Here is a 24,128-nt window from a genome sequence, read left to right on the forward strand (position 1 = left end):
CAATTATATAAAAATGGGAAATAATTATTTAAGAAGAGCATGGAATACTTGAAGGAGTTACTCCTTCTTGTTCTTGGCTGTAGCTTGTTGGCACATGAAGGTCTGGGGAACTGTTCCCTTGAGGACTTCAGCTGTTGTGTTATTTTAAAGACATTGAAAAGTGGTACTTGGGATAGATAACAGTCTCCATACTGGCTTGTGGGGCACTCTACCAGGTAGCCAGGGTACCCATCACACCAGCCTGGCTCCTAAGCATCCCCAGGTAAAGAAAATATACAAAGATAACTCAGCTGCCATTAGGATGAGGAAAAACTCAGTTCTGCTTAAACAGTGTAAAATAAAGCATGGTTCCCTTTATTCTTAGAAGACCCTGGTAGCAGAGGAATCAGCGTCATTGATCCAACAATGAGATACAGCTTGTCAGCTGATGCTCTCAAAACAGCACACCTTGAGGTGAACTTTGGAGGTTTATTTCCACAGGCTTGCCTCAAGCTGCCTGAATTAAAATTAGAGAAGAAAGAGTGGAAGAGCTCTCCCTGATGGGATGTCATGGGCCAGGATGCCATTCTCTGGCTGGCTGGAATCTGGTTAGTTGAAGTTCTCACTTTTAGAAAAGAAATTAAGCACTTTACCATCACTGTCATGGAGAGGTTATCTCAGGTTTTTAGCATCATGCTCAGACTCATCCTGTTTTTTCCCTAAGAACAATGGGACAATACATTTTAGGGTCCAGGTTAGTTCTTGGCATGTGTCCTGTTGCTTTAGTAGAATTACTAGTGTGCAAGGAGCATGAATAAAGTTCATGCATAAATACAGTGATTCCTAAAATACAAAGTGCTAATTACAGTTTGCTTCCCTTGGGAGAGAACTGAAGATGGCTGACCATGTAACCCCTCTCTTCTCTACCTCTTTTCCTCCAGTCCTCCGTGATGTCAGTCTGCTTTGCCCGTTTTCACCCAAACCTGGTCGTTGGAGGAACATACTCTGGCCAGATTGTCCTGTGGGATAATCGCAGTCACAGGCGCACTCCGGTTCAGAGAACTCCCCTGTCTGCTGCTGCTCACACGGTAAGGATAAAAGTCACCTCCCCTTTCCTTAGAGGAGATGGTCAGCAGGGAAAGGCAGCTGCCTTGTTGTGTCTGCAATGCTAGTTGCCACACAGATGAAAACAGAACTGTGGCCCTTGAAGGGAAAAAAGTAGATCTGAGACATGAACAACCACCTCTTGTAAGTGTTTGATCATCACAGATTGTACAATCAAGTCAGGACATCATTCTCCTTTCCAAGGAAGAAGGCAGGATTGAGTACAACACTTGAATGAGGCACCTATGTGCCAGCACAGTGGCACTGTAGTTCTTGTCCCCATTGTCTGTAAAGAGAGCCAGACCACTGTGGAGGCTGTATGTCTCTCAGTCTGATGTGGCAGGCAATTCAAGTCATTATTGTTGTCTTGGTGTACACAAATTTCTCCTTTGAACCAGATTAGGCACCTATGAGGGTGTCAAAGTGGATTCCTATAAGTAGATACTGGTGCCCTTGGAAAAAGTGGGGCAATTTGCTTCTCTTTTGTAATAGAGCAATACATAAATCCCTGCCATGGTCTTCTGCTCCAGACAGGGCCACAGGGCAGAGTTTGCACAGCGAGGGAGAGTTTGTTTCAATGGAATGATGCAGGAGAGCATTTTGCTGAGACACACAGGTACTTACAGATAATTATCGATGGTGGTGATGGGCTCTAGTGATGTCTGGGAGATGAATGGGCAGAGTAGTAACACAAAATGCTTGAGAAAGAAGAGACTTTGTCTGTGATACAAGGATGATGTCTGTGGTAGAAGAGTCTCTTACACTGCAAAGTACTCATATTGTGCTGGAGGAGGAGGCAAGCCTGGGTTGCCTGCTAAAGTGTCCTCACTCTGCTGTGGCACTGACATCCAGCCATCCTGCAGAAACACCTTGTGCATTCTCCTCCTCCAGAGTCTGGGCATGGGCAGACTTTCAGCAGAGATGGAAGGTGGAGTAGCTCCTCCTGGGAGAGAGCATAGGGCAATTCCTGAGTGGAAAGTAGAAAGGAGGAGAAAAATGCAGAAGTATGATATAAGGGTGCAGAAAACCACACATTTTCTGTAACAGAAGGAACTGAACTCAAAAAGCACTCTGAGAGATAAGGTGATAATCTTGTTCTAGCAGATTGAAGGTTCAGACAAAGTGATAGTACTTCTTGAGCTCCAGCTTTTACAATTCTGTGATTCTAATGTTTGGAATTTGCAGATCAAAGTTCAGCTTTCAGTTGATTGTGACAACATAATCCCTGCAGTTAAAAGACAGCTCCAGAAGCCATGCCATGTGAATAACTGCTGAAGATTCAGTATGGGGCCAGTGTTATGATTGCAAGTCTCTTATATTAAAAATTACAGGTGTGCACAGACATGCTTAGTGGGCCAGGCAATACAAATGTTGTTCCCTAAATTTCCACTATCATGAATGTTGATGTAATTATCTAATGATCTGTGCCATGGGTTGCAACTTCAACATTGCTTTTCATTTCCCTAATGTTTTTGCTCATTGTGTTGCCAGTAATGTTGTTCAATCTGCATGAAAAGAAACAGTCTCTCCTGGAAGTGCAATTTAGAGATGTAGCAGACCAGAAAACTAGTGGCAAGAAGCTGACTGTCACTGAAAATTGAACAACTGGGACTCAAAATTAGACTCAAGACTAATGGGAAGTAATTTGTTTACACTCAAAAATCATTTAAGGCAAAATTGTACCTCCTGGAATTATATATTAAAACAGTTTTATTATTGCAGTAGAACAATATGTAATGTTTTCCTTTGGAATAATATAAATAAATTACTTTCAGTCGTGGATGGGCACTTTATGTGCTGTCATGGATTGGTATAAATAAGTGTTTACACAGTCTAACATGAGGAAGTATGATGTTTTAAGGAGCGCTCAGATTTTACAATAAGAGCTGCTTACTTTATATTTGTACATAGGAATTACTTACATAAATTGTAAATGAGGTCCTGGTTGCAAAACGCTGGCTTGAATCCTTGCTGCCAAGAAAAAAAAATTAAATTAAGACAACACTACATTAGCAATGTTACTTTTTGTACTGCTAGATACGTGAGCTGAATAGTCTTTTTTTAATTTGAACTCATGCTGCATGTGAAAAAAGGATTTTTCTCTTTTCTTTCTCTTGCTTTGTTTATTTGAAACAGATAGATCGTGTTGTTTTCCCTGACTTAAACCTTCCTGAAATTTAGTATCACTGATTACTGCCTGGATTCACCAGGAAAGAGAATTCTACCCACAGCTTACTCACTAATTTCCTTTCACACCCACCACACATCTGCACTTGGGACAACAGGAAATTTTAATTAGGACAAAACCTTTTTGCATGATGATTTCATTTCCAAGATAAATAAAAGCAAGCTGGCAGCAACCCTTTGAAAGGAAGGAGCCTGTTTAGACTTTCTGTTACATACAGTTGGTTGTCTTTTTCATCTGCTTTCCTTACATCTTTTCATTTCTGCCATGAGTTTTATTGTGCATGAAATTGATGGCTGGTAGCCCTGATTAAAGCCAGGCCTGACACACTGAGGTGCTGCTGGAAAGACATGGCTCACTCTTTCTCCCACACTAAATATTTTAGATATTCCACTACTTGCTGCAGCTTCCTCCCACCCACTCTGTCTGTTTGGTCTACTGGAGGTCAAAAGCCCATGAAAAAAATTGGTCTGTATGTATTTCACACATCAGTATGCAGTAATCATGTTTAGCACTGGGGTCATTAGTTTACACTAAGCTGCAAGGTCCATGATATGAGGGTAATAGTGTGAGACACATATGAGGGACCAGTTGGGGTGCATTTGATGATCTGGGAGAAACCAAGTACCTGACAATCTTGAGAGAAAGAAAAAAATTGGCATCAAATGGACCTTGTGACTTACTGGTGTGTACAGGTTGCCTCCAAGCATAAGGTACTATTTCAGCAGCATCCATCTGAGTGTGGGCACAAACACTGTACAGGTGCTGCACCTTTTGCTCTTGGAGAGGGGACATTTACTGGGCCCACTCAGGTATCAAACCTGAGAGTGAGCCAGAGCTCTTGAGGATTTCTGCCATTCCCCACTGACTGGGTACGTGACCTGCAGCTGGATCTTGACGTAAGTGGCAGTTCTGCCATTCCTTTCAGCAGGACCAAATGCTACATTCCTAACACTACATGGAGTTGCTTAGAAGCTCCCTAGGGATCTCTTGCAAGTTGGTCCTAATTTTCTTTAATTAAGCAAAGTATTAGAAAAAAAATGGTTTTTTCTTTCTGGGGATGCAGGTCTTCTATTTATTGGTAAACACTGCAGAAAAACTAAATTTTTATTTGCTTGACTTTTGTATATTTCTAACTCTTAATTTATCAGTACCACTTGTACTGGTCAAAGGAAATTAAATCTTATTGTTTAGTCTGACTGATTTTTCACTCTGGAGATTGCTGAACTTGACCCATCCCTCATATGTCACCATCAGATACCAGATGACATTTCAGGCTCAAAGTGTTACCAGGTTCCTTGGAAAAGGAATAGGCCACGTTTCATTATGCATACTAACTGGAATTCAGCCTCCATGGAATGACTGAAGCATGGTGAACCAGGTGTAACACCCTAAATCTAGTCACTCCCCACTTAAAATGACAGATTTTAAAAGGTGTGTTGGCCAGTGCTGAAGAACATTGATGGGCTTGCTCGTGTTCTTCAGCTGGAGTACATTTGCAAATATTTAGCATGCAAGCCAAATTCTGACAGAGTTCAAGCTTTATGCAGCTGTTTTCTTGAATAAAGTTTTCATTTTTATTCCATTTGGACAGTTTTCCTCTTTCTGCTGGTTATTTTCAGTGTCAAAAGCCATCAGAAGAATGATACATGTCCCTGTGGGTGAAATCTCATCCACATAATTCTGTATTTTCACAGCATTACTCAGCTGGGCTGTTTTATTATGAGGAAAATGAAACTTCGAAAACATTTCCACCTCCATAACGTACTTCTTAAAATTTAAATGAAAAAGAAACCCAACCAAAACAATTCCTATCTGGCAAAAGCTGAGTCTTATATTTTCCAGGCATTGTGCAACTACTTAATCATTCTTTAAAATAACATGAGACATTAGAAATTTGTTTGTGAAAGTGTAAGAATGGCTCTCTGACTTGCAGTGTTCTGTGTTTTCAGCATCCTGTGTACTGTGTGAATGTAGTTGGAACACAGAATGCACACAATCTTATTACTGTCTCTACGGATGGCAAAATGTGCTCCTGGAGCCTGGACATGCTCTCAACTCCACAGGTGGGTTTGTTTTCACCAGCATGGGGGGGAAAATTGTCTTTGGTAGAGCAGGATACCTGCGTAGTGGAACATAGCTCCTAAAAGCCAAAATCTCGCATCCTATACAAACTAAAACCAATGGATGCACTTGAAAGAGTACAGCTTGCTTCCAGCAGTCTCTGCTAAGAGCCAAACCCCATTTCCTTTACCACAAATCATGTAATTATTGTAATACGTTAATGCATAGGTCAGTTTCAAGTGAAAATGAAATAGTCCATTTTAAAGCATGGTAATTACGGAAGTCGCCTGTGGTATAAATTGCACTTATTCTACAGCATTGTTTAACAAATACGGACTAGATTGCACTGCTGCTGAACACACCCTAGGCGCTGCAGGTTTCCAAGGCACAGTCAGAAACTCAGAAACTTATTTTGCTGGCAGCCTTCAGTAGCCAAAGGAACAAACAATGCAAATCAAAAGTTTTAGAACTAATTCTCCCCCACTGGAATGTTTGCTACTATTGTCTGTTCCCCTCCTCCTCTCCTTTGTATCAGACATGAAAGGAAACACAGGAAAATTGCCCAAACCACTAGTGATTATAATAATGGAAACTAAACAAAGAATCCAATATTGAAAAAGGTGTACAGAAAGCATCCTTTAAGTGTTATCTTCTGAAGAAGTACATTTTCTATTCCAACACATCACTCATTTTATACACAATTTCTTAGAAAAAAAATTAATATAATTTTCACTAAGCATCATGGGATCTCATCTTGTTTCAAAATGCTGCATAGAAACTCCCTATAATGATTCCATTAATCATGCACTAATGTGCAATTACTATTGAATTATTTGCTTTTCAGTGTTGACACAAGAGGTGGGACTCCTCTATCCTAACCTCAGCCATCTAAAAGCTGATGTGTCAGGTCTAAGTTAGAAATTCAAGTTTTCTGTACCGCTGAGGTAGAGAGAGGCTGGTACTTCTGGAGGGTGACTCATCCCATCCAAGTGTGAAAAGCCATTTCAGATACCCACCCTGGGACATGGAACTGTCCTATCTTAGGGTGGAGGAGGAATCTGGAAGTCATCACATCTACTCCTCTACTCAAAGTGAGACCAACTTCAAATTTCGACCACATTGCTCCTGTAAGGCAACAGTGTGGGGCTGGTAGTTGTGCCCTGGGGCTGTAAGAAACCAGTACTCTTCTGCAGTAGAAATGGAGGCTTCTAAAATGGCCCAGGCATCTATGTTCAGGCACCCTCATGCCTTCCACAGTTTCTCACCTAAACATCAAGAAGATAAATCTCAGCTACTGGAATACTGAAGTCTGAAGCACAGATCTGTGAACACCTGAGTTCCAGGATCTCATCACTCAAATGGAATTTCTCTGCTCCAAATCTGGCTCTCAGCAAGGATGGGAACACACCCCACATTACACTGAAGTCTGGCACATGGCTCATGGTGATCTAGAAAAGAGAGGCACAGGACTTGATGTCAAGCTGCATGCCATAGCTTTAAACTGGGAGGAGTGAAGTGTTGCTGATGTGTGTCAGTCTGAAAGTTTCCAAAGACACAGCTCCAGAGCACTTGTGTACAGTCATGGTGTGGGCGCTGGGAGCAGAGTGTCCACCACAGCCTACGGCCACGTCTCTGCAGAGACACTAAATGATGACCTCACCCCAGAAGGTTTTAACAAAAATATATGGTCTCTCTCCCATATTAAGAGAATTTCTCTCTCTCACTCACATGTTTACAGAAATATGGGGTGGTCTCCCAATGCATTTTCCATGCCTTGTTTTGCCTTCAGAATAGAACCAAATTTATTTCAAAGAAAAGCATAAACCAAGCAGAAGTATTTGTCTGTGGGTTTGCATCACTCTCCTTTCACAGGGATACCCATTTTCTTTGCAGCAAAAAAGCCCTTTTGATAAAAACCGTACAGGCTTTGGCCCTAGAAGAACAGCAGCATAGACCTTTTAAACATAGAGAACATAACCACTTAAATAGCTAAAAATGAAAATGGTGAAATCATTCAGGCCTTTTGTGGATTCTTGGGTTACACCATTTAGGCTGAAAAACTAAAAAGTTGTGCAAAATCTGCTCAAAGCGTACACATCTTGCAACAGCCACAAACTTGCATGGTTATTTTATTTGCAATTGCAAAAATGGGCATGCTGATTTACTTTAAAATATAGCTACCAAATGAAAACAGAAAACATTCCTGCTGGTTTGTAGCTTGATGGTGGAGTCTAGAGAGAGTGTTTATGGTTACCTCAGAAAATCCCTGAAAAGCAATGCTTAGAATGGTGATAGTGGCAGGACCCCAACTTTTTAATTTTGTTCTGCAAAGGGACAAATGACACAGTGAAATAAATGCCTCACATGCATACAATATTGCAAGTGCTTCCTGACAACTGATTTCCAGAATGTAAATAGAAGGGTATTGCATGATTTATTAAAGCCTGAGGCTGGCAAATGTAACCATTAAGGTATTATCTTTAGTTTCTGCACCATTAGATTTTAAATTCTCACCTGTCATCTCTGGCTGATTTAAGATGATGCAAAAAAGACCAGTGCCTTCCTGCCAGTCTCATATGTGTGACAGACAGTGCCGGGGATGGCAGGAGCATCCTGGTTTGTGACACTGCATCTTCTTACAACATCTTATGTAGAAACCAAATGTGACTGGGTCAAATGATTTCATCTTCCTCTCTTGCTACTCCATGTATTATTTAGAAATCAGTTTTTAAAAAAAACCCAACCCAGACTAACAAAAGGAGGATCCCAGCCTAATAACAAAAACTTATTTTGGTAGGAGAGCATGGAGCTGGTATACAATAAGTCCAAACCAGTGGCGGTCACAGGAATGGCTTTCCCAACTGGAGATGTCAATAACTTTGTCGTGGGCAGTGAAGAGGGAACAGTCTACACAGCCTGTCGTCATGGAAGGTGAAGTTCAGCATTTTGTACTTCTAAAACATTGTGTACCTGTGTTGATGAGAGACAGCCAAGTGTGTGTGGAGAGTGTTCAATGTTTTCTTCTCTTGGATCAACAATGTCTGATCAACAATGTTCCTGTGACCAGCACAGGAGCTCCCCAACTTTGAGCATCTTTGCTACAGCCTGTTATACTGGGGCAGTTACCCCAGGCTCTCTGTAGCTGGTGGGGAGCAATGATTACCCTTAGGTTGACTTCCTTTACTTTTTTCAGTCATGTGCCTGAAGAGGAGATGGCTGGGCCCTCAGAAATACCTCTTTCTCACCAATGAGATGAGATGAGATGAGATGAGATGAGATGAGATGAGATGAGATGAGATGAGATGAGATGAGATGAGATGAGATGAGATGAGATGAGATGGAGGTTTACACAGCTGTGTACAGGTTTATACACCTAGCTGAGATGCAGGTGTCTATGTCTGCACAGGTCAAATGAGGCCTAGGAGACACTTCTGTTGCAGGGTAATCAGGCCTCAACCAATATCAGATGGTAATCTGTTTTTTTTTTACCATTCTCAGCTCCATCTTCGGTCTCCACAGGGATAAATCAGAGAAAAGCCACCATGGGCCTGGTTCCTTTAATAACATGGATGCAGCCACAGTGTGCTACATGGGTTCTAGAGAATCCTGTGCTCTCTCACACTGTGGTCACACATAATATAACCCAGGCTGTAGTTTGATACTGCAAGTTCCTTGTTTGGCACCCTGAAAACCTGCAGCATGCTGGTGTGCTCTGTTAGCTTCCAGTAGTAGTTTTATCTCTGGGAAACTTGAAAGGCTTTTGTAAAGAACAAAATCTTGGTTTTTCCACTGACAGACTTGGAGCTCATCCCCACCAGTAGTACACAATGTTCTCTGAATTCTTATTTTATCATATTCTGAGTTTATGTTGGCCAAAAAGACATTGATACCGTGGTTTAAGATTGTAAGGCTTCTATTACACATCCCCAATGTTTTATAAATACTGTTTTACATATGTTTTGTTCAATGTTTTTTTTTTTTAATTTTAGCCTGACCACTGACAGTGTTGCAAAATTGTGTCTATTTAGATATATACTGATAGGCTGTGTGGCAGCTCATGGTTTGAATGAGTCTTAGGCTGCTTGGATGAATGAAGCATGCCCAAGGGCATTTCTCACTTCTGAACTTTCAGACTTGCCTGGTTTGTTCCTCACAAGAGGAGGAAGGTGCCAGATCCTCTTTTTGCCACACCTTTTTATAAACCTTCTACTGATCATTGACAGCAGCTCTTCTGCTCCTGCCTGTCTTTCCTGGAGCTTTTTGCTATCATCCCTGGTTTACTTCCAGAGGCTCCTGAGTCCTTCAGCCCAGCACAGTGAAGAGCCATATGTCATTCTGGAAAAAGGTGTGTCAAAGCACAGCATACACCCAGGGTGGTCTCAGTGCTCCAGGACTCCCCTTACCCCACTGACTATGTGGCAGATAGCTGGGGTAAAATAGGAGGTGTCCTTTGTATCCAGCAGGATACTGCAGGACTGAGCCCCTGCCCCGGCACATGCTGCAAGGTCTGGCAGGGGATCATAAGTGAGGTCACCCTGTCCTCACAGGAGAGGTGAGGGGACACTCCACCCTGGAAGAGGGACCAGTTTCCTCTGGCACAGCTCCATATCTCCTTTCAGTACACTGTACTCACACTGGCACAGGGCAATTTTTCTATATTCTAGCTAAAAGGGTAATTTCATTATTCCCTTTTCTGTATACACTGTCAGACAGCACTGACAACTGATCTGGCATCATTTGCTTCCAGGAAGAAGAAAACTGTGCACATTGTCTCTTACACAGCATTGTACTTTTCCTTCCTAATAGCTATTCCAGCCTCTGGCTGATGAAATGCACATCTCCCCTTGTTCAAAGTAATGACTCTATGATACCTGATCACAGGATCAATTACCTCACTTTTTGTGAAAAAGCATTTGCTTCCTAGTGACTTGATTGATTGCTATGAAAAGTTATCTTAGATATTTAAGAGAAAAAAGAATTGCCCATGATAAGTCATTAACATATCTGCATTTTTATTTTAATGGTTATTCCTTGTGATAATGGCTTACTCAGAGGCATAAGCTATAGTATAATTACAATTTTGAATTTTATAATTATACAGAAATGTTATTTCAATCTACAGGAGTAGACAGTGTATGTAGAAGTGAGTAAGGTAAGTCTTCAGAAGTAAGAGAAATTCTCCCTGTGCTCAATTCTGAGCATTAATTTCCCCACTGGAGTAAACCTACTGCAGGCAAAGTCCTTGGCAGGAGAAAGATTTGCAGGTTAAATAGAACTTTAAAAGGAAACAGGACCCTAACAGTAAAGAAAAGTTATGCTAAAACACCAGGTGGTGAATAATTCTCTGCATGTAAATCCTTCTTCTCCCTGCAGTAAAGCTGGCATTGGTGAAATTTTTGAAGGCCACCAAGGACCTGTCACAGGAATCAATTGTCACATGGCAGTGGGTCCAATAGACTTTTCCCATCTCTTTGTCACATCATCATTTGACTGGACAGTGAAATTGTGGACCACAAAGGTAAGCAATCCAAGTTGGGCTGGGACAAGTAATTCTACTTGTGAAAATGCTGTTGTCAGAAATATTTTAATACTATCTATCAAGTCCTGAGAACCAATTAATTGAAAAGCTGTGGTTAGAATGAGCATAGTGATAGAATTGTAAGTGAAATATACAGCTAGTGTAATAACCCTCAATCATATTTGCCCTGGAGCATACCTTGCCCTTTAGCAGGCCTTCATTTCAGTATTAACCCTAGTGCTGAGCAGTTTCACAAGGCAAGGAGATGAGGCTGTCTTGAACTCCAAGCCATCAAACAATCCATTCAGCACTCCCTGTGCAGGCTAAATAGCAAAGCTAATACTATGCACTGTGGTGATGCAGGAGCAGGAACACTTTCCTCTGATGAAGCAACAGGGGAAGTGCACATACAACTTTGTGCAATCAATATCACTTGTGAAATTCACTGCTGGAGGAGGCTGTGATAGCCAAAAGGTATAAAATGTCCCAATGACATTAGACACTGGAAGCAGGGAGGAAGTACATGCTGGAACTTGCATTCATGACCACCAGGGACCTGCTGCTGACTACTCTGTGGCCATCTGTCCGTGACCTCTTTCAGAGAGAGCAGCAGAACAGCAGAAATGGTACAGTCCTGTGAAACTTTGAAACCCCAACACTCCATGGGACAGACTAAACAGACCAACCTGATGGATCATACAGGCTGAGTAAAACAGGACAATGAGATGTAAAATCCTAATTATATAAGTAAATAAATTTATTTTATATAAATTTATTTTTTTATACACCAGAGTAGAGAACTGCCTTCCAAATGTCAGGTTCTTGCCTTAACCAAGTTGGTTTTATGTCTGCATTTGGTTCACATCTTGAGCTGCACCCGGCAGAGTTCCCGTACTGGAAGCTGACCACAGTCAGGAAGTATCTCAGCATGTGTTCCTCCAAGACATCAGGGCTTGGAGATGTTAGAAGAGATGCACAGCAAATGTAAATATGAAAGTGATCAGAAGGGCTCATGTGACAGCCTTGTGCTGGAAAAAGCAGCAGTTACCTAGATGGTAACTTGAATCAGCTTCCATAGCAGCTTCCCAATGCTTTTGTTAATGGCCTGATCCAATGTGTGTGCCAATTAACAGGTATCTTTTCCTAATCATCAATGACCACAGCTGTTGGTTTTGTCTTGAACATTATACTTCAGGAAACTCATAATGAGAAAGGTGCATGATTTACCCAATTCACATGTAACTGTACACATCTCTAGACCCAGCCTGAATGAATGCAAAAGTCATCCAGAGGAGTGGACATGGGCAGGCTGGAATGGGTCTGGGATGGTTCCTAGGCAGTAAACGTTAGAAAAGGCTGCAGGATAGCCAAGGCATGGACAGCTTAAATGTTGGCTCACTGGGGCTAGGTAGGCTATTTGGTGTGTGAGACAAGGGAGGCCTGGGCAGTGGCGACTTCCCTTGGGAGCAAGGGAATACTGGAGTGTTGAAGCTGAAGCTGAGTAAAGGGAGAATTTGTGGGGAGTACAGGGAAGATGAAAGGCAAGTATTGAATTCCAATCACACATGTACAGAAAAGTCTTGGGTTGGTATTTAGCTGTCAGCTTGAGGCTGAATATGGCAATAAGGGTCTCATTCATCTGCAGCTTAAATGAAAGTGCATTAAGGGATAATAAAGCCTGATTTTTATTTTAAACTCTTGGTATTTTAGAAGTTAGTAGTAACACTAACGCAGCACATTTTGGGCACAAAGACACTGCAGATAGTAATACACAGTTATCCTTGTGGAATATTTCAGTGCCAGAACGGTTGGGTCTGATTTTGTTCAAGACAATCAGTTTTCAAAGAACCAAACCATTTAAATTTCTGATATCCATCAAGCTGTGGCTTGTCTGGCAAGAGAGGCTTCCTGAGAAAGCTGTTTGACTGAGCTGGGCGAGCTGTGATGTGCATGTGACACACCACGGCACCGCTCAGACCTGGAAGCTATGCTGCTGTTTTGGATCACTCACTTTCTTCTGGAGCAGGTTTAAGCAGCAGCAGCAGCCCCAGGCTGCTGCCCTGCCAGCCACTGCCCTGTGAAAACATCCTCTGAGACACTAGACAAGTTCTTGAATTGTGATGAATGTTTTCTTTTTCTCCCCATTCAACTGCATCAGAAGTTTATTTCCATATTGTCTGAATAATTTTCTTGGCTGGAGCTACTACATATTTAAGGCTCTCTTTGTTCAGTTCTCAGAGTCAAGGCTCAGTCAATCAGTGGGCTCTGAAAAAAAAATAGTGGATTGATATAAAGTATTAAGTGCTTTTGCTAGCTAACAAGATTTTAGTAGGAATTGGTTTATTCCTTTAGTTTCTTATTTGTAAATTTAATCTCCCTATCAGCATCCAAAGCCATATTGCTTTCCTGCTTCTACCAGCGTTGTCTACTTAATCCTGTGCACATTATCCTCTTTGGTCATGAAATTCAATTCCTTTCTGTTTCACAGGTTCAGAGTCAATGTCCAATTGTAAAGTGAACCATAAAAGCTTTGTGTTTATATTGTCTATTGATGTTGTGTAGCATCCTGGGGTGCTTACAAGAAAGGCACTTTCATAGCAGGCATTTGACTGATGGATTGAAAGCACCATCTCCCTTAAAAACTCTCACTTTACATTTTATAATGTTTTTGTGGTTAACACATTTTCTAGCTAAAGGCAGTTCAACCAGGTGACTGAGAATAAGATTTTCACTAGCGGATGAATGAGCGTTTTGTAGATAGAACTAACACAAGGTTCATATAATCACCCATCACATCAGCCAAAAATTAGATCCCTGTGTGAAGTGCGAACAACCAGAAGCAACAGGAAAAGAAATAGAATTTGCAATTTCAAGCAAAGATAGTTGCTTGATAACCACAGCATAACCTGGTTCCTGATGAAGTTAATAGGGCTTTACCTTGAATTTATGCTGCACCATGTGAGCAAGTCTGGGATGCAGAGCTGTCAAAGGGAAGTCCCGATGTGAAGTGTCTGTGGAGCTCTGCCCTTAATTAGGTAGTGTCGGTACGATGCTTTGAAGAGGTAAAGTGCTAAGTGGAAATGCTAAGTGTTGTTAATTAATTAAACACTAATCCTCATGAATGAATAGCATGAGGTTAAATAATGAAATGTAAGTATTGTTATTATTACAGCAATTGCTGTTTGGAGAGCAAATTTTTTTGATATTGTGTCAAGAGATGGAAGCTGTCTTGGAATTGCTAAAACATAGCAAAACATAAGCTGGTTTCAGCTAAAGCCTTGAGGACAGAGAGCTGGATTTTGTTAGCTTTTTCATCCTTCACATGCCTTCTTTAGCTTTTATCCTTCCACTGAGGGGAGGTGCTAATGACTCATTTTCTCCTCTTGCACCCATGCCTAAGTCCTGCTCAGATGGGCAGAGATTGGTGTAACTGTAACAACTTTGCTGTATCCCCATCCACGCTTGTTCCCTCTGCCTAATGTTTAAGTAATAGTGGCAATGCCAATATCAGAAGGAGGCTCAGAGGTGAGCAGACTGGTAGTAGGGCCACCACATCACCATTATCAGGGTCTAATGGAGCCAGAGGTCATGTGTGCCCTCAGTGACAGACTACCCATTGTGTGTCAATGCTCAGTTTTGCTTTACCAGTACGTGCATCAATGCTAGTGCCTTCCTTGTGCCTCTCCTTTGTCTTTTTTTTCTTATGCTCTTCACATGCTGCTTTTCTCTTCTGGTATGCTCTGCTGTTCCAGTCTGTTGAGCTTTTTTGAGAAACCACATTTTAAACAGCAAACATTCCCATTTCTATGCTATGTGCCTTCACATGCATCTCTGTACCTTGAATATCTTATGCCCATGTGCTTGTTGACAACCTGAGTATGACCCAGTCCTTCTGTCTCTTGGAGCAAATTACCTGTCATACCTTCCTATCAGCATGTAACTTCAGACTCTGCTGGTTTTCATTTGGCCTAGAGGTGAACTCCATCTCCTCCAAGGTCCAGCTGAAGCCTACCTTTAGAAAAATGCAAAGAAGCATGTGGTGGTGGTGGTGTTGCTATAGACAGGTATCTCTGCCCTTCCCCAGAAGCCTTGCTCATAGGATCTGATCAGATCCACTTAATAGACTAAATTACTGTGATGGAAAAGGTGCTGCAGAATGAACCAGAGCACTACTTGATGGTCACATTTGGCCCATATCTTCTCATATTATCATGTGAGGCATTTTAGATGACTCTTCATATGAAGTTGGATCCTTGTGGATCTTTTATTATGTAGAGCTTTCACACTTTGGTTTCTTATGCAGCCACTGGAAAGAAGTAACTGTACAGCATACATTATAGACACCTCTTGGAGAGACCACCATTCCTGCCCACCACTGTCTATGCAGGAGCCCAAGTCTGGCAGATGATCAGTTGCTGTAGCTTTTGGTGGCTTTCTTGCATCTGGGCAGCCTCAGGCCATATCTAAACTTGCAGACGTGTCAGCACTTCTGAGCTCCCAAGTCTGTCTTCTTATCCTGTTTTTTCCCAAACCACTACCAGGAAGGAATCAGCCTCTTTATCCCATACCACATGCACATATACATATGCACCTTGATTTGCAGCCAGAATCCTGTGGATTCCTTTACTACTCCTCCCTCTGACTGATTTTGGTGGGGCTCAAATGTCTATCTCAAGGGACAATTTCACTCCTCTTACTTTGGATACCTGACTAGAATGGTCTCCCTCACTGATGCATTACCACACAAAGCTCCTTCTTTTCTCTTTGATAAAAGCAATTAAAATTATGAATTTGATTAATCAGTGTCCAAATGTTAATTTAATCTGATTATAGGGAATGACAAAGGGTGATAAAATAGCATGCTAGGATTTCATGGAAATGGTCTCTCTGTGGTGTGAGTTCAGAATTTTGAGTTTGATCCAAAAACAAGGCAATGAATGAATTTGCTTCAGAGCACACTTTCTGTCAGAAGGCCAAGCTGACTCGGGGAAGAGGGTGGAGTTGCCTGTTCAGACAGGATTTTTTTAGGTTTTGCCCTTTACCTCTGGAGCCAGAGGTCTGGCTCACATCCAGCTATTAAAAAAAAAAAAAAGGTTTTTTTCTAGGTAATTTTAAAGAGCAAAACCAAAGTGAAGTCAGGTGGCTTGAAATCAGTCCCAAGTTCTTCACTTGAAATACTTCTTCTTATTTCAGTTGTCCGTGTAGCCATATTTGATAAGTGTTAGGAAAATATTAATCAGCTGGCCAACATGCCTAATTTACTGACATGAAACATGGTGCTTCTTTGTGATACATTTAGTGAACAATGGCACACCCACAAATAAAACAGTCATCTAAAATACTGAGTTCTAAAAACTCAGTGGGCTAAACTGTATTTCAGAAAACCCTAATATAAATCCAGCTGTAGCAGTGAAAGCTCTATTTGCACATGGAAAGCAGAATTGGATTTCAGGAGCTTATATAATCTGTGCAAAACAAAGTCATCATTCCTTTTTTTCCCTGAAATCAAAATGCAAACCTCCCACTGACAGCTCTGTTGCAGAATTACACTGGAGGATCAAGCTCGCATGGAATAGTGAAGCATTTCAGGACAATTATCAGTATATAAAGCCCAGGACTTCTTCCCTAATGGAAATTTTCTCCCACCTGCTTCAGGCAGCCATCCTTTCTCTGCCATGTGAGAGACTTTTGTTATCAGTAAAAAAAAAAAAGGAACTGTGTTCAAAGACTTACAAGATGGAGTTGTCTTCAGTAATAATTAGCCTCAAAATCATTGCTTGCTGACCCATGAAAGCTCTGTGGGCATCCTGGTGGCAGCAGCTACAAATACTAATCTTGACTGTTTAGCAGACAGTGCTGTAACATCAGGCTGTGTCAGCCATCCTGCAATGCTCCTCATGCTCCTGCTTCCTGGCAGCTGAACTGCAGCAGCAGGGTCACTTGAAAGCCTGGCAATTCGCTGAGTACACGCGCAAGGCTGGGCCAGGTACCCTGCGACGAAGCAGCATTTTCCATTAAAAAGAAAAATTGAGTTTTCAGGGGCCTCATACTGAATGTTCCCATCAGAATCACAGGGGTGGGACCCAACCAAACCACAGCCACATTATCCCACTCCTCTTCTTGCCTTGCAATTTGATCTAAACGGCCTCTCTTTAACAACTTGAGGCCCGAAGCAGGGAGACCAGTGACATGACCCTAGAAGAGGTACGTGCAGGACCTCAGTGCGTGCCACTGCCTCTCCTGCATGGCAGGAAAGCACTAGTGCACCAATCCAGCTTCTCCCAAATCATCTCAGCCACTCTCCAGCTCTGCTTCCTTGTCCCACCTGTGTGGGATATAAACAGGGAGTGACAGCTGAAGGTAGAAGACCAAATCTGCCCTCAGTGTTTCACTCTGGGTTTCCTCTGACCGGGACTTGGTGATTCTTCCATCAACATGCCTTGCTTATAATTTTCAGCAAGTCCCTCAGGACCTTCTCTGAAAAATAATCCAGGAATATAGCAATATAAAGGCAGGAGTATGAACTACAGAAACTATGAATTAGTTTGCTAGGCAAGGACAGTAGAACTTTCTGTAGTGTTTTGAGCTTCTTAAAAGAAATTGAGCCATTTTTAGAAGTAGTTAGAAATTCCAAAAGAAAACAATAGTATTTCTAAAGAAGTCTTTTGACACAAATGCATAGTTAGTAGTTTAGGAAGAAGTACTATCCTGCTTGTTTTAGAGCATGTTTTAGATAAAAGGTGGAAAACTTGATTACCATTTAGCAATGAAGTCAGCAGTCTGAGGAAATACAGAACAAATGGCAGATACCTGTATAGGCTTTTCCAGTGTTGCTGTCTGCACTTGCCTCCAGTTTGATGTGGGTGAATGAAGCAGAGAATATTAAACCTCACCGAGTGGAAACCCATAGGCACAACTCTTGTAATTGTGGAGTAAAAGGGGCTCCAGATTAGGAATTAAACTGGATGATCTAAAATGCAGAAACAAGAATACACCAGCCTGGCCAGGAACTAGGGATAAAAGTGAGCTGGGAAACTGTAAGCCAGTCTGCCTTACATGCATTCTGATGTTTTTAAAGTTCATCCATTGAAAGCAAATCTTTTAAATCATTTAAATTTACAGTAGGCATCAAGTAATGCACATTTATATCAAACTCACTGAAAATAGTTCCTCAGTTAATATGCAGTGGTAAAGAAGAATGCCATTCTTTCTGCTTTTTTTTTCTTTAGAAAATAAAAAGGTATTTTTCCATTGGGTAAGTGGAAAGGCATGGTAGAAGAGAACTTTGGAAGAACAGCAGCACAGCCAGAATGTGTTGCATCTCTGCTGAGTACTTAAAGAGTTAAAAAGGATAAACCACATAAGGAGTTTACCTGTCAGTAAAACTAGCTTCTAGGCTATATCCACAGATTTCAAAATCTCTGCTATTTGAATTTCTGATGCTCTTATAAGACAAGTGCTGTCTGACTTTCCAAGTTCTTTTATTTTTTTCTTCATACCATAGTATTAGACATTAAGATCAGTTCTCATTAAAACCGCCTGTGCCAATCATCAAACCTTTTTTCCTTTGCTTCCTTCTTTTATACTCACTTGTGGCGCTTTGACTTTGAAGGAAACCACAAGAAATGTAATCATCAGGTTATCTCCAGACTTGGTCTGCTCTCATAGCCCCTTTCCTTTTGGTCTTACCCTTGTCCCCTCTTCTATCCATAATAATTCCCACATGTTTATGCAAAAATATGGGACTTTATTATTGACAATTAAGAAAGGCAACAGTTTCGGCATCTCTGCAAGAAGAATAAATTCTAAAAGTGAACAGTTTTCTGCTTTGTCTGTCTGCAAATTTTAGAATGCCAAAGCCCAATCAGTGTAACAATACTACAGCACTTAAACAAAAGGGTTGTGAAGAGTGTAGGGATCATTTCCACACTAATTTCTTTCCCTCTGTCGTAAAACTTCTGAGTCTAAAACTTGAGCCTGTTATCTTGCCAATCAAGTCAGTTTAGACTTGATTCAGTGACCTAGTATTATCTGACAGTGAGGTGACACAACATAAAGATAGGTCACAGCCCAGTGAAATGTTCTTTGAGTCCCAGAGGCTCATCTGCAATCCAGCACTGAAACTGACTGCCAGAAGGAATTTTAAGGCAGGTAAAGGAGTTTTTACTCATGTGACTCAGTTCAGGTGCCTCAGTTAGCCAGTGACATTGGGTGGCTAAAGCTGAACATCACCCTTTTGCTTTCCCACTGCTGTCCTTTGAAGGTCTGGCTACTCCTGGAAAAGATGGAGCAGGCTACAAGTTGTGAGTTCTATAGTAGTGGAGTCTGCAGGATAATGATACTCTTTGTGGAGAAAGCAGACAGGCTTTGCTGAGCCATCAGGGATGTACCTGTAACTACTGCCTCTGATTTATGACATCTAGTAACAGTTCCTGGGAATGCTTTTAAAAAAATGAGCATAAACTGAACTAAGCAAGAGCCCACAAGTATAGCATCCAAGCAGGAGCTATTGGATAATTCTAGATCACTGTAACTATTAAAAAACAGATTTGGGAGAAACATGATAGTCCAGAACTGGCAAAATTCCAGTGGAGATTGATCAGTCAGTCTGAATGAAAACCAGGGCCTCTTTGAATCCATATAAACAGAGAGAGAACATGAAGGCTTACAAGAGCAGTAGAGCCTTATGCAGAGGAGAGGACTAAACCCCTCACCTCACCACAAGAGGTAGGGACAAGTAACCCTAAACAGCTAATAGATGGTGTCCCAAGAAGGACACCATTGAAGGGGGAAAGGTCAAGGCCAGAGTAAAGCAAATTTGATGAGTATTTCACTCAATATTCCCAGCAGCTTTTTGTTTCTGCTATGCTGTCTGCATGTTTTGAGTTGGCCTGGTTAATTGGCACCCTCAAAAGGGAAAGAATGAGCCTGGTTTCAGCAAAATATTGATATTTCAAAATATTTCAAGATGGACAAGACTGGGCCTATAAAACACTGAACAAGCTCAGATCCTATCCTGAGCAGAAGTTCCAAAAGCTGTGCCCTGTCCTAGTCTCTTTCACATCATCTAGTCAGTGTGACACTGCAGCACTCACTTTAAAGAAAGACAGAATCTTGTACCTTCCCTATGTGTTATCTCTGCTGAAAGAAATGTCTTTCTTTGACACCATTTTGCATGTTGTGGTTTTGGTTTTGTTTTTTTAATCAATAAAAACAATTTATGGAATACTTGGTCTCACAGGGACCAAGTTCATAGAATCATAGAATGGTTTGGGTTGAAGGGTCTGTAAAGATCATCTCATCCCCAATCCTACTCCCTAGTTTGTTCAAGGGCCAGAGGAACAGACACTGCTCAGGACCACTCTGTGCTCTTTCCAAGTGCCTGAAAACCTGAGCTTGAGCCTAAACAAACAACATTAGCTTGTTCAGAAAATTTCTATGCCAAGGACTAATGAATCTATTTTCTATAGATAATAGAATGAATCTATTCTCTAGGTGGGAAGAAAATATATATTCTGCCCACCTAGAGAAACAAAATCACCTTGAATCAACTTGCAAGTACTGCACAATACGGATGGCTGTTGTTAATATGGTGAGAGCCAGAAGTATGGTATTTGGCTTATCATCTTTAGAATAGAAGACAATTGAGTAGAAAGAAAGAAGTGGAGACAGCAGAGTGTGTGGTGTCACCACACATCTGTACTGCTGAAGGTACAGCCTAGGAAAGTACCTTTAAGTGGAGCTGACACCCACAGAAAGTGGGCAACGTGGAAAAAAGTGCTTATTTCATGAAATGGGCAAAGCCAATAGTTTTTTCCATGGCTTTTTAGAAGTCAGATGCTAGTTAAAACCTGTGTATATGTATACATTCCTGTATATGGATAATTAGCTACTTCATGTGTGGCGCCTCATGGATTAAAGAAAATTCTTTTATGCAAATAAGTGGAATAGACTGGTCAAATTTATATGTGTAAAAACCCCCTCTTTTATATAAATGTGTAGAATTTATTTAGGTGAGCTTCTTATTTCACAGACAAGTCTTACTTCCTAGACAGCCAACGGGTACATAAAACGTTCACTCTTCATTTTCTTCTTAAACAATGCCTCTATACAAACATTGAAGATAAGTGATTGATAACATGTTTAAATTAATGAGAAAAAATCCCACGTCTTGGAATTGGCTTTTTGCTTTTTCCACTAAAAATGCTCAAATCATGTCCTTTTGGAATCAATGGCAAAACTCCATTGATTCTTTAGGGCTGTATTTTCACCCTACATTCTTCTTTTTCAGTAATAAGTAGTTTGGCCCAAGTTTTTCTGAAGATACTGCTTTAAACTATTTCTTCTGTTCTATAGAATAACAGAGTGGGTTGATATTTAAGAATGAAAGCTCATCAAGTTTAAATTTCAGTTGTTTTATAATAATAGCCATATGTTAGTTATGGATTGTGTAGGTCTGAAGTTTTGGTAATTTAAAACTGCTTTAAAGTGACCTTTACATGGTTCCACATTTCAGCATTTTCTAAGAGCAGTCACTAGAGTTTCTTACTCATAAATCCTTGCATTACAGGATCTGCAGGCCTGGGCCCATAGTAAGGGAGCAGGCTCACAGTAAGGAAGTCCTGTGAACATTTATACACACACCTAAACTCAGAAATGGAGTCTTCACAATGAAACCAACATAACTGCTCTCAGACCAGGATAAAATGTCAACTTTTAAGAAAGGCCAGACACTGTTAGTATCAGAGACAGGACACAAAGCAAGATGGACCATATGCAGTTGTTGGGTTCTTCTCTGGTTAAACAGCGCGAGAAGACAAGACAGTATGGGAAATACTTTCTCTTTTTCCACTGGCAGCTAGCCAAGCTGGGAGGACAGGGATACTGGGGGCAGTATGAACTTTATATAGCTCAGCTTCACTACCTGGAGATTTCTGCCATAAGATTTCTCCCTGATTTCCCAACCACACTGCAGCTCAACTTGCCTTTTGGTTGGGCTGCTCACAATCCTGCAATTTCTTATTTCTTTGCAGTGCTCCACGCCCTATTCTGCTTCATTAATTTGTGTGTCATTCCTTGCATGTCTGAGATCTTTCTCAAAAGCCATATTATTCCTGCTGTCCACACTTTCCCTCTGACTTTCTATCTGACTGAGTATTTCCACTGTTATGGTAAAGGCGTTTCATTTTTGGTATTTGAGGCTTTTCACCTCAAATTCCAGAACCTTGAAAGTGTTTTTACTTTTATAACAGGGAAACAAAGGCACATCAGCTAAAGCTATTTCCTAGAGACTACACAACTGTGTACAGTAAGATACAGACTAGCACCAAACCTCCTGAACTTCCTTCTAATGCCTTAGTCTTTAGGCATGAAATGGAAAATAACATAACAGTACTAAAAAAGCCATTTTAAAAGTGCCACACTTAAGATCATAACAAGTTTTGATATGCTGACAAAAAGGAAATGCTGATTGAAAGATGCCCTGGATTGATTGATATCTTAATAGGCCCTTAACTTCAGTGGAATTTTGTTACTTCTCCCATGACGTTAAATGTTAAAGTGCTGTATGTACAGCACTTTTCCCATTAATAAGAAAAATAGCATCCATCTAGCAGTTGACCAGATTTCTTTTTCTTTTGGTATACTACTATCTTCAATGCCCACCAGGATTTAGACAGTTGATGTATTTGAACCTAAATTAGATGTTTTCAGTGAAAACCCACAGTGCAGCATTGGGAATCCATGTAGCTCTCTCTAAATACTATTTCCTAGCTCACAGTTGTGAAGATTCACTTTGAAATTTCCTATGAAATACCTCTGCCTCTTCAAAAGTTTGGTGTTCATTTGGTCCTAAACCCTGGAAAAGCTTTAGTACAGGCATGTAAGTAATTCCATTAACACATGTAAGTCCACTGATAATACAGTAGGCAGACACATACGTGTTTGGAGAAAAAGACCTTCTTCAGGAAGGAAAATTTTTTTTGTAATTTTTTCATTTTGTTTTGCAAAACTCCAGCCTGGGAAAAGAAATTTAAATGGTGTACAAATTTGAGGTAATGAGGTCAAGCTGTGATTTCATTTCATTGTTACACAAAATGTTTGATAGTCTTAAGAAATGGACAAAAACCATTACGCTAGTTACGAAAATTTGAGACCTAATCCTGTAATCAAAGCATCTTCCATTAATTCAAGCAGAGGAAAACCCAGCCTCTGGAATAAACCCCTGAGTATTTTTTGTATGTTTGCAAATGACAAAGTCATGTAATTAAACCTCTGAATACTTCCAGTATTCAGTAATTTTTTGTGATACCTTTGGTGGCCAGAAATATTACAGAACTGTTTACAATACAGTGCTGCAACAGCAACACACCACACCAACACTCAGAGACATGGCAGCACAGAGATGGACACGCGCCTGTCCCACGTGCTGACCCTGCAGTGCTTCCAGCCCCAGCGTCCATCCAAGCACCATGGGGTGCAAGAGGACCGAAACCAAAACTAGCAAAGACCTGCCTGTAAATAGATACCAACTGCATTATCGCTTTAAATTAATAATATACGAGAGAAAAGCTATATAACACTTGCAAATTGGTCTCTCCACTTTTTGGAAAAATAACGTGTGGCTATGCATTGAGGCACTCCGGACAGTGTTTGCTTTGTTAAATGCACGAGGGTGCACTCCAGAGGGACCTGACCGAGATGTTCGAGGGGTGCGACCCGGACACTCACACGGCCCGCTCGGTGATGCGGCATTTCCCGGGGCCGGGGGACCGCGGGGGGACCGGGGGCGCCCGTCCCGCCGGGCCGCGCTCGCCAGGGAGGCGGCACGGAACGGCAGGAGGAGGGAGGCACTCAGGGAGACCCTCGGAGAAGTCCCATTGTTTAGATTTCTGTCATAAGCCATGAGAATACTTAATTTCTTTCATCTCTGGAGTTTTCATTATCATTCAAATTTCATTTTCCATTAATTGATCGGGGATTAGCGAAGCCATTATGCAAAAATTAAAGAAAAGCCAGATGCGATGAATAATTCATGAGGAACAATTACACTTTATTCCTGGTGTACTTCCTAACTTCCCTCCGACTCCCCGCCTGCCGCAGATGACAGCCTTCCCTCCCTCCGGAGCTGCCTCCCTCCTTCCCTCCTTCCCTCCTTCCCTCCCTCCGGAGCGCGCCGCGCGCGGGGAGCGCGGGGCCGGTGCGCTGCCGCCGCCCGCCGCTAGGTGTCAGGCGCGGCCCGCGGAGCGCGGGGGGCCGCGGGGGCGCCGCGCTGCTCCC

At 41.5% G+C, this 24,128-nt stretch overlaps 1 protein-coding gene across 4 annotated transcripts in view; it reads left to right on the top strand.

The window, feature by feature from the left end:
- The window catches only part of DYNC1I1 (dynein cytoplasmic 1 intermediate chain 1), a 186,495-nt gene that overhangs the window by 136,591 nt on the left and 25,776 nt on the right, over positions 1 to 24,128 (top strand). For all 4 annotated transcript variants that reach the window (XM_036404674.2, XM_036404682.2, XM_036404698.2 and 1 more), the window contains exons 11-14: positions 921 to 1,067; positions 5,221 to 5,334; positions 8,130 to 8,263; positions 10,706 to 10,850. In XM_036404674.2, coding sequence (XP_036260567.1) covers positions 921 to 1,067; positions 5,221 to 5,334; positions 8,130 to 8,263; positions 10,706 to 10,850 — 540 coding nt within the window. The remainder of the gene's footprint in view (positions 1 to 920; positions 1,068 to 5,220; positions 5,335 to 8,129; positions 8,264 to 10,705; positions 10,851 to 24,128) is intronic.

This window comes from Molothrus ater, chromosome 1 (assembly GCF_012460135.2).
Source record: "Molothrus ater isolate BHLD 08-10-18 breed brown headed cowbird chromosome 1, BPBGC_Mater_1.1, whole genome shotgun sequence".
In the NCBI taxonomy this organism is placed as follows: Eukaryota; Metazoa; Chordata; class Aves; order Passeriformes; family Icteridae; genus Molothrus; species Molothrus ater.